The sequence below is a fragment of the Bufo gargarizans genome, chromosome 1 (assembly GCF_014858855.1).
Source record: "Bufo gargarizans isolate SCDJY-AF-19 chromosome 1, ASM1485885v1, whole genome shotgun sequence".
Taxonomy (NCBI): Eukaryota; Metazoa; Chordata; class Amphibia; order Anura; family Bufonidae; genus Bufo; species Bufo gargarizans.
Genome location: NC_058080.1, coordinates 331,230,054 through 331,242,759, shown reverse-complemented (window position 1 = coordinate 331,242,759; position 12,706 = coordinate 331,230,054). Strand labels below are relative to the sequence as shown.

The following is a 12,706-nucleotide window of genomic DNA, read 5'->3' as shown; positions in this document are numbered from 1 at the left end:
TAGGTGGACCTTGCCACAGATGGCTTTGCACAGTGCACACTTGATTTTATCGGATACTTGGTTGTGCAGGGAAGGCACGGCTCTCTTGGAGAAGTAGTGCCGGCTGGGAACAACATACTGTGGGACAGCAAGCGACATGAGCTGTTTGAAGCTGTCTGTGTCCACCAGCCTAAATGACAGCATTTCATAGGCCAGTAGTTTAGAAATGCTGGCATTCAGGGCCAGGGATCGAGGGTGGCTAGGTGGGAATTTACGCTTTCTCTCAAATGTTTGTGAGATGGAGAGCTGAACACTGCCGTGTTACATGGTTGAGATTCTTGGTGACGGAGGTAGTGGTGTTGGTGGTACATTCCCTGTTTGCTGGGCGGCAGGTGCCAACGTTCCTCCAGAGGCGGAGGAAGAGGCCGAGGCGGCAGCAGCAGAAGATGCCGAGGCGGCAGCAGCAGAAGATGCCGAGGCGGCAGCAGCAGAAGAGGTAGCAGGGGGAGCCTGAGTGACTTCCTTGTTTTTAAGGTGTTTACTCCACTGCAGTTCATGCTTTGCATGCAGGTGCCTGGTCATGCAGGTTGTGCTAAGGTTCAGAACGTTAATGCCTCGCTTCAGGCTCTGATGGCACAGCGTGCAAACCAATCGGGTCTTGTCGTCAACACATTGTTTGAAGAAGTGCCATGCCAGGGAACTCCTTGAAGCTGCCTTTGGGGTGCTCGGTCCCAGTTGGCGGCGTTCAGTAGCAGGGTAGCAGGCAGAGTCTCTTGGCGGCGGGTGTTCTGCTTTTGTCCACTGCTCCCTCTTTTGCTACGCTGTTGGCTCGGTCTCACCACTGCCTCTTCCTCAGAACTGTGAAAGTCAGTGGCACGACCTTCATTCCATGTGGGGTCTAGAACCTCTTCGTCCCCTGCATCGTCTTCCACCCAGTCTTGATCCCTGACCTCCTGTTCAGTCTGCAAACTGCAGAAAGACGCAGCAGTTGGCACCTGTGTTTCGTCATCATCAGAGACGTGCTGAGGTGGTATTCCCATGTCCTCATCATCAGGAAACATAAGTGGTTGTATTTCAACCCAGAACAAAAACTGTGCTTTGACGGACACTAAATAATTTGACTAGCCACAGCAATAACGACAGATTTAGATGAATATAAATTTGAGGCCTATTATTTAGGCGCTGGGTGACAGGTATACGTTTACACACAGAATTAGACTTGGAATTGCACAGTAGCGTGTGTGTGAAGTTATTGAGAATTACCCTATCTGCACCTTGAAACTAATATACCCTTTTTGGGATAGATTTAAAGTAGTCCTGATACAGCAGAAACCACTAATTTCGAGAATTGCTAAATTTTGAATTGTATTTCAACCCAGAACAAAATTTGTGCTTTGACAGACACTAAATAATTTGACCAGCCACAGCAATAACGACAGATTTAGATGAATATAAATTTGAGGCCTATTATTTAGGCGCTGGGTGACAGGTATACGGTTACTCACAGAATTAGACTTGGAATTGCACAGTAGCTTGTGTGTGAAGTTATTGAGAACGACCCTATCTGCATCTTGAATATAATATACCCTTTTAGGGATAGATTTAAAGTAGGCCTGATACAGCAGAAACCACTAATTTAGAGAATTGCTAAATTGGGAATTGTATTTCAACCCAGAACAAAAACTGTGCTTTGACGGACACTAAATAACTTGCCCAGCCACAGCAATAACGACAGATTTAGATAAATATAAATTTGAGGCCTATTATTTAGGCGCTGGGTGGCAGGTATATGTTTACACACAGAATTAGACTTGGAATTGCACAGTAGCGTGTGTGTGAAGTTATTGAGAATGACCCTATCTGCACCTTGAATCTACTATACCCTTTTAGGGATAGATTTAAAGTAGGCCTGATACAGCAGAAACCACTAATTTAGGAAATGGCTAAGTTGGGAATTGTATTTCAACCCTGAACAAAAATATATCCTTTGCCAGACAGCAGACAGTATTACAATTGGCTGGCCACAGCTGAAACACCAGATTTAGGGTACTGCTATTTTGGCAATTGTATTTCACCCCTCAATAAAATAGCAAGCACAGCCAAGCCCCTGATGTAGGATATAGACAAAAAATAACCACTCTATTGATGGTTAAATGCACTTGGTGACAGCTTGACCCTGATGTAGGATATAGCCAAAAAATAACCACACTATTGATGGTTAAATGCACTTGGTGACAGCTTGCCCCATATGTAGGATCTAGCAAAAAAATAACCACACTATTGATGGTTAAATGCAGTTGGTGACAGCTTGACCCTGATGTAGGATATAGCCAAAAAATAGCCACACTATTGATGGTTAAATGCACTTGGTGACAGCTTGCCCCATATGTAGGATATAGCCCAAAAATTACCACACTATTGATGGTTAAATGTTTTTGGTGGCAGCTTGTGCTGGCGCACCACAAGACACAAAATGGCCGCCGATCACCCCAGAAAAAAGTGAATGAAAAACGCTCTGGGCAGCCTAAAAATAGTGAGCAATTGAATAGCAGCAGTTCAATGATCCACAGCTGTAGATCGATCACTGACTTACAGGGGTTGTCCAGGTTCAGAGCTGAACCTGGACAGCCCTCCATTTTCACCCCGGCAGCCCCCCTGACATGAGCATTGGAGCAGTTCATGCTCCGATGCTCTCCTTTGCCCTGCGCTTAATCGCGCAGGGCAAAGGCATCTTTCAGAGTTCCGGTGACGTACCGGGCTCTCCATGGGGCTGACAGGAACCCCGGTGACGTCACCGGCACTGATGGGCGGGATTTGGCTCTGCCCTAGCCAATAAAACGGCTAGGGCAGAGCTAAAGCCCGCCCCTCAGAGCCGGTGACGTCACCGAACACACTGCTGGGCGGAAGTTACCGCCCGGCAGTGTGTTATTAAAAACAAAAGAGCCTGTGCCCTGCGCGATCTAGCGCAGGGCACTGGAGCGCATCGGAGCATGAGATGCTCCGATGCTAGGCTCAGGGGGGCTGCCGGGGTGAAAATAAGGGTATGTCCGGGTTCAGCTCTGAACCCAGACAACCCCTTTAAGTCTTTTGGAGGCGTTAATCACTGCCTAATCTCGCCCTAACAGTCGCAGCTGCAACCTCTCCCTACACTGATCAGAGCAGAGTGACGTGCAGTGCTACGTGACTCCAGCTTAAATAGAGGCTGGGTCACATGCTGCACTGGCCAATCACAGCCATGCCAATAGTAGGCATGGCTGTGAAGGCCTCTTGGGGCAAGTAGTATGACGCTTGTTGATTGGCTGCTTTGCAGCCTTTCAAAAAGTGCCAAGAAAACGACGAACCCGAACCTGGACTTTTACTAAAATGTTCGGGTTCGGGTCCGTGTCACGGACACCCCAAAATTTGGTACGAACCCGAACTATACAGTTTGGGTTCGCTCATCCCTAGTTACAAACTATTTTTTTTAACCCCTTCAGCCCTATTGTACTATGCATTCTTTATTAACCCCTTAGGGACCCATGACGTACCAGTACGGCATGGATCCCGAGTCTTTAAGGACCCATGACGTTAATTCACACAGGATGCCGGCTGAAATCAATCCGCGGGGATCAAACTTCAAAATTCCCAGCCCCCCTGAACCCCCCTGCACCCCTGGATGGTTTTATGGCGGCGGGTGGTGCAGGGGGGTGTTGCAGGGCGGTGCGGGAGGCGGGCAGTGCGGCAGGCGGGATTGCGATAACCCGCCCGCCTCCCGCCGAATAATCGTTAGTGTACATTGGTATACCAAAGTGTCAGCACATTGCTGACACTCTGGTATAAACGGCTGACATCTGTGAATGGATTTCAGCCGTTTAACCCTTTCCATACAGTGGTCCGTACGGACCGCTGTATGGAAAGAGTTAACAGTAAGATGCGGCTCCCTCCCTCTCCCTTCGGGGGGCTGCTGTGCCTTTGCAGCCCCCCGACAGGATGGGGTGACAGAGGGAGGGAGCGCCAGTCCTTACCCTTCCCCGTATGCGAAGTTGTGGCCACAACTTCACAGACGGGGAAGGTTCCCATGTCAACAGGACGCCTTCTCAGGCGTCCTGCTGTCCATGGTGCTGAACAGATCTGTGCTAAAGGCATAGATCTGTTCAGACAAAGTGTAAGTAAAATACAGTACAGTACAATATATATTGTACTGTACTGCATTATACAGACATCAGACCCACTGGATCTTCAAGAACCAAGTGGGTATGGGTCAAAAAAAAAGTGAAAAAAAAATTTAAAATAAAAAAAAACATTTATCACTGGTTAAAAATGAAAAAAATTGAATTCCCTACACATCTTTGGTATTGCCACGTCCATAACAACCTGATCTATAAAACGGTCATGTTACTTTCCCCGCACGGTGAACACCATAAAAATAAAAAAATAAAAACTATGAGAAAATTTAAATTTTGCCCCTTACTTCCCAAAAATGGTAATAAAAGTGATCAAAAAAGTCGCATGTACGCCAAAATAGTGCCAATCAAACAGTCATCTCATCCCGCATAAAATTAGACCCTACCCAAGATAATCGCCCAAAAACTGAATAAACTATGGCTCTTAGACTATGGAAACACTAAAACATGATTTCTTTTTGTTTCAAAAATGAAATCATTGTGTAAAACTTACAAAATAAAAAAAAAGTATACATATTAGGTATCGTCGTGTCCGTATCGACCGGCTATATAAAAATATCACATGAGTTAACCCCTCAGGTGATCACCGTAAAAAAATAGCAATAGCAAGCGATCAAAAAGTCATATGCACCCCAAAATAGTGCCAATAAAACAGCCATCTCATCCCGCAAAAAATGAGACCCTACTTAAGATAATCGCCCAAAAACTGAAAAAACTATGGCTCTTAGGCTATGCAGACACTAAAACTTTTTTTGTTTTAAAAATGAAATCATTGTGTAAAACTTACATAAATAAAAGAAATTGTATACATATTAGGTATCGCTGCGTCCGTGACAACCTGCTCTATAAAATTACCACATGATCTAACCTTTCAGATGAATGTTGTAAATAACAAAAAAAAACGGTGCCAAAAAAGCTATTTCTTGTTACCTTGGCGCACAAAAAGTGTAATATAGAGCAACCAAAAATCATATGTACCCTAAACTAGTACCAACAAAACTGCCACCCTATCCCGTAGTTTGTAAAATGGGGTCACTTTTTTGGAGTTTCTACTCTAGGGGTGCATCAGGGGGGCTTCAAATGGGACATGGTGTCCAAAAAAACAGTGCAGCAAAATCTGCCTTCCAAAAACCGTATGGCATTCCTTTCCTTCTGCGCCCTGCCGTGTGCCCGTACAGCAGTTTACGACCAAATATGAGGTGTTTCTGTAAACTACAGAATCAGGGCCATAAATATAGAGTTTTGTTTGGCTGTTAACCCTTGCTTTGTTACTTGAAAAAAAATATTAAAATGGAAAATCTGCCAAAAAAGTGAAATTTTGAAATTGTATCTCTATTTTCCATTAAATCTTGTGCAACACCTAAAGGGTTAACAAAGTTTGTAAAATCAGTTTTGAATACCTTGAGGGGTGTAGTTTCTTAGATGGGGTCACTTTTAGGGAGTTTCTACTCCAGGGGTGCATCAGGGGGCTTCAAATGGGACATGGTGTAAATTAACCAGTCCAGCAAAATCTGCCTTCCAAAAACCAAACGGCGCACCTTTCACTCTACGCCCCGCTGTGTGGCCGTACAGTAGTTTACGGCCACATATGGGGTGTTTCTGTAAACGGCAGAGTCAGGGCAATAAAGATACTGTCTTGTTTGGCTGTTAACCCTTGCTTTGTTAGTGGAAAAAATGGGTTAAAATGGAAAATTAGTCAAAAAAAATGAAATTCTTAAATTTTATCCCCATTTGCCAATAACTCTTGTGCAACACCTAAAGGGTTAACGAAGTTTGTAAAATCAGTTTTGAATACCTTGAGGGGTGTAGTTTATAGAATGGGGTCATTTTTGGGTGGTTTATATTATGTAAGCCTTGCAAAGTTACTTCAGAGCTGTAGTGGTCCCTAAAAATTGGGTTTTTGTAAATTTCTGAAATATTTCAATATTTGCTTCTAAAGTTCTAAACCTTGTAACATTCCCAAAAAATAAAATATAATTCTCAAAATAATTCAAACATGAAGTAGACATATAGGGAATGTAAAGTCATCACAATTTGTGGGGGTATTACTATGTATTACAGAGAAACTGAAACTTTGAAATTTGCAAATTTTTCCAAATTTTTGGTAAATTTGGTATTTTTTTATGCAAAAAAAAAGAATTTTTGTGACTTCATTTTACTAATGTCTTGAAGTACAATATGTGACGAAAAAACAGTCTCAGAATGGCCTGGATAAGTCAAAGCGTTTTAAAGTTATCACCACTTAAAGTGACAATGGTCAGATTTGCAAAAAATGGCCAAGTCCTTAAGGTGAAATAGGGCTGAGTCCTTAAGGGGTTAAGAATGCTATTATTTTCCCTTATAACCAGGTTATAAGGGAAAAAAATAATGACCGGGTCCCCATCCCGATCGTCTCCACTTGCTTGTGGATGCTTGCAATTTTCACGCATCCCTATTCACTTCTATGGGGACTGCGTTGCGTGAAAAACGCACAAAATAGAGCATGCTGCGATTTTCACGCAATGCACAAGTGATGCGTGAAAATCACCGCTTATGCGCACAGCACAATAGAAATGAATGGGTCCGGATTCAGTGTGGGAGCAATGCATTCACCTCACGCATTGCACCCGTGCGGAAATTTCACCCGTGTGAAAGTAGCCTAAGAGTTCGATATTTTGACATGTATCTTGCACTTTTATATGAACCTCAAGTGAGTCATTTGTTTGTCCCTGTTTTTATGGTCTGTGTGTCTCTGATACGATTTGTTAAATAAAACAATTATGAAAGAATATTTACCTTCCCAGCATAGTGGTGGATAACAAAGCCGGAATTCCAGTTGTTAAAGTGTTCATGAGTACCTACAGCTGCCTGGAGTTTCTGTAATAAGGTTTGGTCTGCACCTCCACCTGTGGCATGCATAGTGGCACACACGTCGTCCAGTACACTCATTATACCTGGAGGATTCTGGATGGATAGAAGACTATGAGTAAAAATGAGCACAGATAGTACTATGCATTAAAGGGGTATTTTGGCTGCTACCATTTATCCCCTATCCACAGGGAATAACTATTAGATCAGTGGGGTCCTAACACTGAGACCATCAACAGTCTCTAGAATGGGGACTACATCCCCCTTGAAGCCCCCTAAAATAACCAGAGTGGCACTGCCAATCCATTCATCTCTGTGGGAATTCCAGAAATAGCAAAGCGCTGTACTGGTCTGTCTCTTGTAGAGATGAATGGGGAACCAGTGCGCATATCCAAACTGCCTTTCTGAAGATTTTACCAGGCTCTGAGGGTACAGGGTCCCCATTTCACATGATCAGTGGGGATCCCAGGGTTAGTTCCCTACCAATCTAATAGTTATCCCCTATCCTGTGGATAGTGGATACCTCGTAACAACCAGAATACTCATTTAAGTATTTAACAGTGGTCACATCTGCGTCGGAGGCTTTGGAGTAAAATGATGGACATCATGATGGAAACCCAACGGACAGCATTATAGTTAGGCCTCATGCACACGGCCACTGCCGGATGGAGCCTGTATTGCGGCCTGCAAACAGCGAGTTCACAATATGCAGGCACTGGCCATGTGCTCACAGCATCACAGATGCAGACCCATTCACTAGAAAGGGTCCACAATCCACACCGCAAAAAAAATAGAACTCAAGTTGAATCGGTCTGGATCTATTGCGGCAGCCGCACAGATAGTGACTGTGCATTGGGGACTGCAAATTGTGGTCCCCAATGCACAGAACGGCCAAGCAACGACTGTGTGAATGAGGCCTTAATGGCTCTGTTGGGTACTGTTTGTGTACTTCATGTGACTGACCCTAGACTGCCATTATTTTTTGTTTTATTCCTGTAATAGAACATAAAAACTGTCATTCAAGCGCAAATGTGATCCTTAGGTCCTTAGACTAAGGCTACATGCACATGACCGTATGTGTTCAGTGGTCTGCAAAAAAAAATAATGGATGATATCTGTATGCCATGTTTTTTTTTTTTTTTGCGGATCCATTGTAGCAATGCCTAAAACAGACACATATAGGACATGTTCTAATTTTTTTGCGGGGCTACGGAACGGACAAATGCATGTGGATAGCACACGGTGTGTTGTCCTCATTCTTTGTGGCCCCATTGAAATGAATGGGTCGGCATCCTAGCAAAATAAAAAAGGTACGGACACGGAAACAAGCAACGTTCATCTGCATGTAGCCTAAAGGTAGATCTGGAAATGGAAGTTTGAACACGTCTCTCACCAGCTTGTTCTCAATGAGATCACAAACCACTTTGTTGTTAAAGTACTGAATAGGCGTCCATTTTATCCCTTCTGCAACATATTCTTCCTGAAAATATAATTGTATACGTTTATATTATAAGGTGATAAAGCTCTTTAACACTTTTTTTTTTAGTGTTTTAATTATAAATGGTAACTGCCAATTAAATACAATGGGGGATAGTTACTAATCATGTTGTGCCAGAATTATGGTGTAATATACTCCCAAAATCAACTGCTGCCAAATATATAAACTGTTTTCCTAATTTTTAACCAGAACAAATTAAACATCCCAAAAAAGGGGTTTGACTGTCAAAGTGAGCGGGGTTACCAAATTGGTGTATATTTCACCTCATTTATCTATTTATGTTTGGCTTAAAAGGCTCAAAATGTATCGGTAGATTAAGCTTGCTTCTGTGGTAGTGAAAGCTGTTAAAGAGGACCTGTCACTGTTCCAGCCATGCATGATTTAGTAACTACTTACATTCCTCATGTTTTAACAATTCTGGAGCATCTGATATTATGGCTCTATGCTGTGCCATTTCTCTGTTAATTCTGCTTGATGTTTATTAATGAATTACCATCAGCATGCAGTAAAGGTACAGCTGGGTGTTACCAATATTTTTTTTTTTCCCTGCACACTAGCAGCCTTTAGTGGACAGATTCAGACACACCCACTACTGGTAACACCCAGCAGTACCTTGACTGCTGGCAATTTATTTGTAAACTTTTAGCAGGAATAATAAAGAAATGGCACAACATAAAGCTATAAGAATAATGAACAAGGAGAAAGCAGCACAGAAGTAAGTTTGTATTCAGAATTGGCATTACATGGGGAATGCAAGTAGTTACTAAAACAGACTTGTCTGGAACTGTGACAGGTCCTCTTTAGGCTACTTTCACATTTGCGTTCAGAGCGGATCCGTCTGAGACGGATCCGCTCATATAATGCAGACGATGAATCCGTTCAGAACGGATCTGTCTGCATTATATTGTAAAAAAAATTCTAAGTGCGAAAGTAGCCGCAGACCGATCCGTCCAGACTTTACATTGAAAGTCAATGGGGGACGAATCCGTTTGAAAATTGAGCCATATTGTGTCAAATTCAAACGGATCCGCCCCCATTGACTTACATTGTAAGTCTGGACGGATCCGTTTGCCTCCGCACGGTCAGGCGGACACCCGAACACTGCAAGCAGCGTTCAGGTGTCCGCCTGCTGAGCGGAGCGGAGCCCAAACGCTGCCAGACTGATCCGCATCCACTCAGAATGCATTAGGGCTGGACGGATGCGTTCGGGGCCGCTTGTGAGAGCCTTTAAACGGAACTCACAAGCGGAGCCCCGAACGCAAATGTGAAAGTAGCCTTAAAAAGTGCACAGCACATCAAATAGATGCAACTTTTATTCAAAAAGTCACTATTTTAAAAATGTTGCATTTGTTTATAAAATGACAAATTATGAGCCTACAATTACAAAAGACACTTTCTAAAAATAGCATGAAACTTTGCATAAACAAGATGAAACCAATACACCACTCATGATTCATAATGTGAGGATTGTTCTGGTGCAAAATACACCATTATTGATAAATGTCCCCCAGTGTATTTAGAAAATCCTCAGATCTATTTACTTTTTTCACATGCTGTTATGTTGCAGCATTGTGCTATAATAAAATAATAAAATAAAAAAATCTGCTTAGTAACCCATAATGAGAAAACACATAATGAGTTTTAGAAATGTTTACAAATTAAAAAGAGAAAACTAAAATTTCACATGGACTTAAGTATTCAAACCTTTTGCTATGACACTTAAAATGTATCTCTTGGGGCCTCCAATTTCTCTTGCTCAACTTTTTATTTCTATGCCTTGATTGGAGTCTGCCTTTGGAAAATTCAGTTGATTGGACATGTGTAACAGAAGCCCTCTGTTTGTCTGTTGGAATATTGTGGATTTTGGGGTACTTTTAATGCGTATAAAAAAATTGGGTTTCACTGTCTGGAGATGATTGGGTTACCTACAGTGTTTAATCTGAATATCTCCCAGTCAGGGAGGAAACATTGTACATCCTGTATAGGAGTTTTTATACACAATGTGGTTTTACTGTCTGGAGATGATTAGGTTACCTACAGTGTCTAACCTGAATATCTGCCAGGCAGAGGGGAGACATTGTGTGGGACTGTCCCGGATTCTGTGATTATTTCCAATGGTCTGTGTGTTTGTCAGGCAGTTCTCCATAAGGCCCCAGGGGAGGTCCCCTTGCATGGGGATTTGTATATAAGGCCAAGGGTGGCACCAATAAATGGTTTTCTTCTTATCCTCAACTTGCAGCCTCGTCTTGTGTTGTAGGGAACAGCTATATCACTACTAGCTCTTGTAAGAGCTGCACAGCTACTGGAAATCACAACTCGGCTTGGAAGTCTCTGGAGCAGCTCTACAGCGCCATGCTGACCAGGGGAGAAGGACGTTGCCAACTGTTGATACCGTTACATTTGGTGGCAAGCGGTGGGATGGTCCTACTACCCCAGGAGGCGTGCAGTTCGAATGGAAAGCCAATATGAGCAGCTAAAGACGACGGCCCTCAAGTATCTACTGGGAAGCCGTGGAGGGAGTGCAAGCAACCGACCTAAGAGGGAGCTGATTGCTGAGTTACAGCAGCTGGATCAAAATTCTGCCATGGCTGAAACCCTTACCCCATCTGGAGACGAAACGGCTCGCATAGTGAGGGAGCGGTTGGCGATCTATGGGCCAAACCCTTCTGAGGAACGAATTGCACAGATTTTTGCCAAGGTAGCAGCGGAAGCTCGAGGACAGATGTAATACGAGATGCAACAAATTATTGCCCAGCGACCTCCAGAGCCACCCCCAGTCAGCCTTACTCAAGCCATCACAGAAAAATGTAAGATACCATTTACTAAATTTAAACAGTTCCGGGAGGCAGATGGGGAGATCAACAGCTATTTGGCGGACTTTGAAAGGCAGTGTGTACTTCACCAGTTACCCCCAGAGGAATGGGTTAACAATCTATCAGGCCAGCTATCCGGAAGAGCAGCAGAAGCCTCTGATCCCAGAGGACGAGGTAAAACACTACCACCTTGTCAAAGACATCTTACTTAAAACGGTATGCCCTAACTCCTGAGGCATACCGGCGGAAATTCTGAGATACCTAAAAACGGGGATGTGACACCCAAATGGAATGGGCTAACAAATGTCACCACACCGCTGCCAATTGGATTAATGGATGCCAGGCCATATCTGTCGAGGAGGTGCTACAAATTTTTCTCTTAGAGCATTTCTTCGATAATCTACAGCTGGACCCTTTCTCCGACCGGAGTTTAGGCCCCTGTTCCGCCTGGCCCCCCTCGTTTTGCTAATTTCACTGATGTCACAAACCAGGACACCTAGTGGCCAATTGCCCTTTTGGCCTCCCCCGATTTCCCTGGAGCAAGTCACCCACTGTGTCAACCCCTGCTGCATCCCATACCCCGGCTGTCCACTGCGTAGACATGGACACTCAACTTAAGGAATATTTGGGGGTACTGTACGAGGTAAATCCCATTTAAGCTGATTCCGTGTATAATAGACAGCAGCACCGACAAGAGGTCAAACTCGATGGACAGGTCGCCCAAGGATTACGGGACACTGGGGCTACCATTACACTGGTACAGTGGCACTTGTTTCCATCCCATAAGCATACGGGCCAAACTGTAGCTGTTTGAGTGGCTGGAGGAGCCATATTTCGCCTGCCTACTGCCCGCGTTCACCTAGACTGGGCAGCCGGATCTGGTGTAGTAAAAGTTTGCATAATGGATACCTTACCTGCAGAATTCTTTCTGGGCAATGATTTGGGCCCCCTCATCACTTCTGCGTATGTTCCCATCTCTACAGCAGCTGCACACCCCGTGACAACCAGGGCCCAAGCTAGAATGGGATAGACCAGTTCACCAGCTCCAGAGACCCAGGTAAGACACCCCCTGACTGTGACTAATCCCCAGACCTTGATAGCTTGGGAGGGAGACTAGAGTGGATCCGTCCCTCCAGAAATATAGGGAAAAGGCGGGAACAGGAGCTGGCGGGTTGGACAACAAAGTTTTTATGTGGGACGTTAATAAGTTATACCAGGTCATCGAACAGGCAGGACAGAACCCCTACCAAAAGTGCCAGTTAGTAGTCCCCAGCAAGTATCAAAGGTAAATTCTTAGGATCGGGCACGGCATTCCCTTGGCCGAGCACTTAGGAGTAACCCTTACGTTACACCAGGTAACCCAGACCTTCTTTTGCCCTGGGGTACACACAGATGTACAGACTTAC

The 12,706-nt window shown here is 44.1% G+C and overlaps 1 protein-coding gene across 3 annotated transcripts in view; it reads right to left on the bottom strand.

Moving 5' to 3' along the window:
- Nucleotides 1–12,706, bottom strand: part of LOC122946477 (unconventional myosin-If-like) — a 1,093,167-nt gene that overhangs the window by 411,821 nt on the left and 668,640 nt on the right. For 2 of the 3 annotated variants that reach the window (XM_044306152.1, XM_044306161.1), the window contains 2 exons: nt 8,383–8,469; nt 6,918–7,085 (listed from right to left, as the gene is read on the bottom strand). The exons of the other annotated variant lie outside the window; for it this stretch is intronic. In XM_044306152.1, coding sequence (XP_044162087.1) covers nt 6,918–7,085; nt 8,383–8,469 — 255 coding nt within the window. The remainder of the gene's footprint in view (nt 1–6,917; nt 7,086–8,382; nt 8,470–12,706) is intronic. 3 annotated transcript variants of the gene reach the window in all.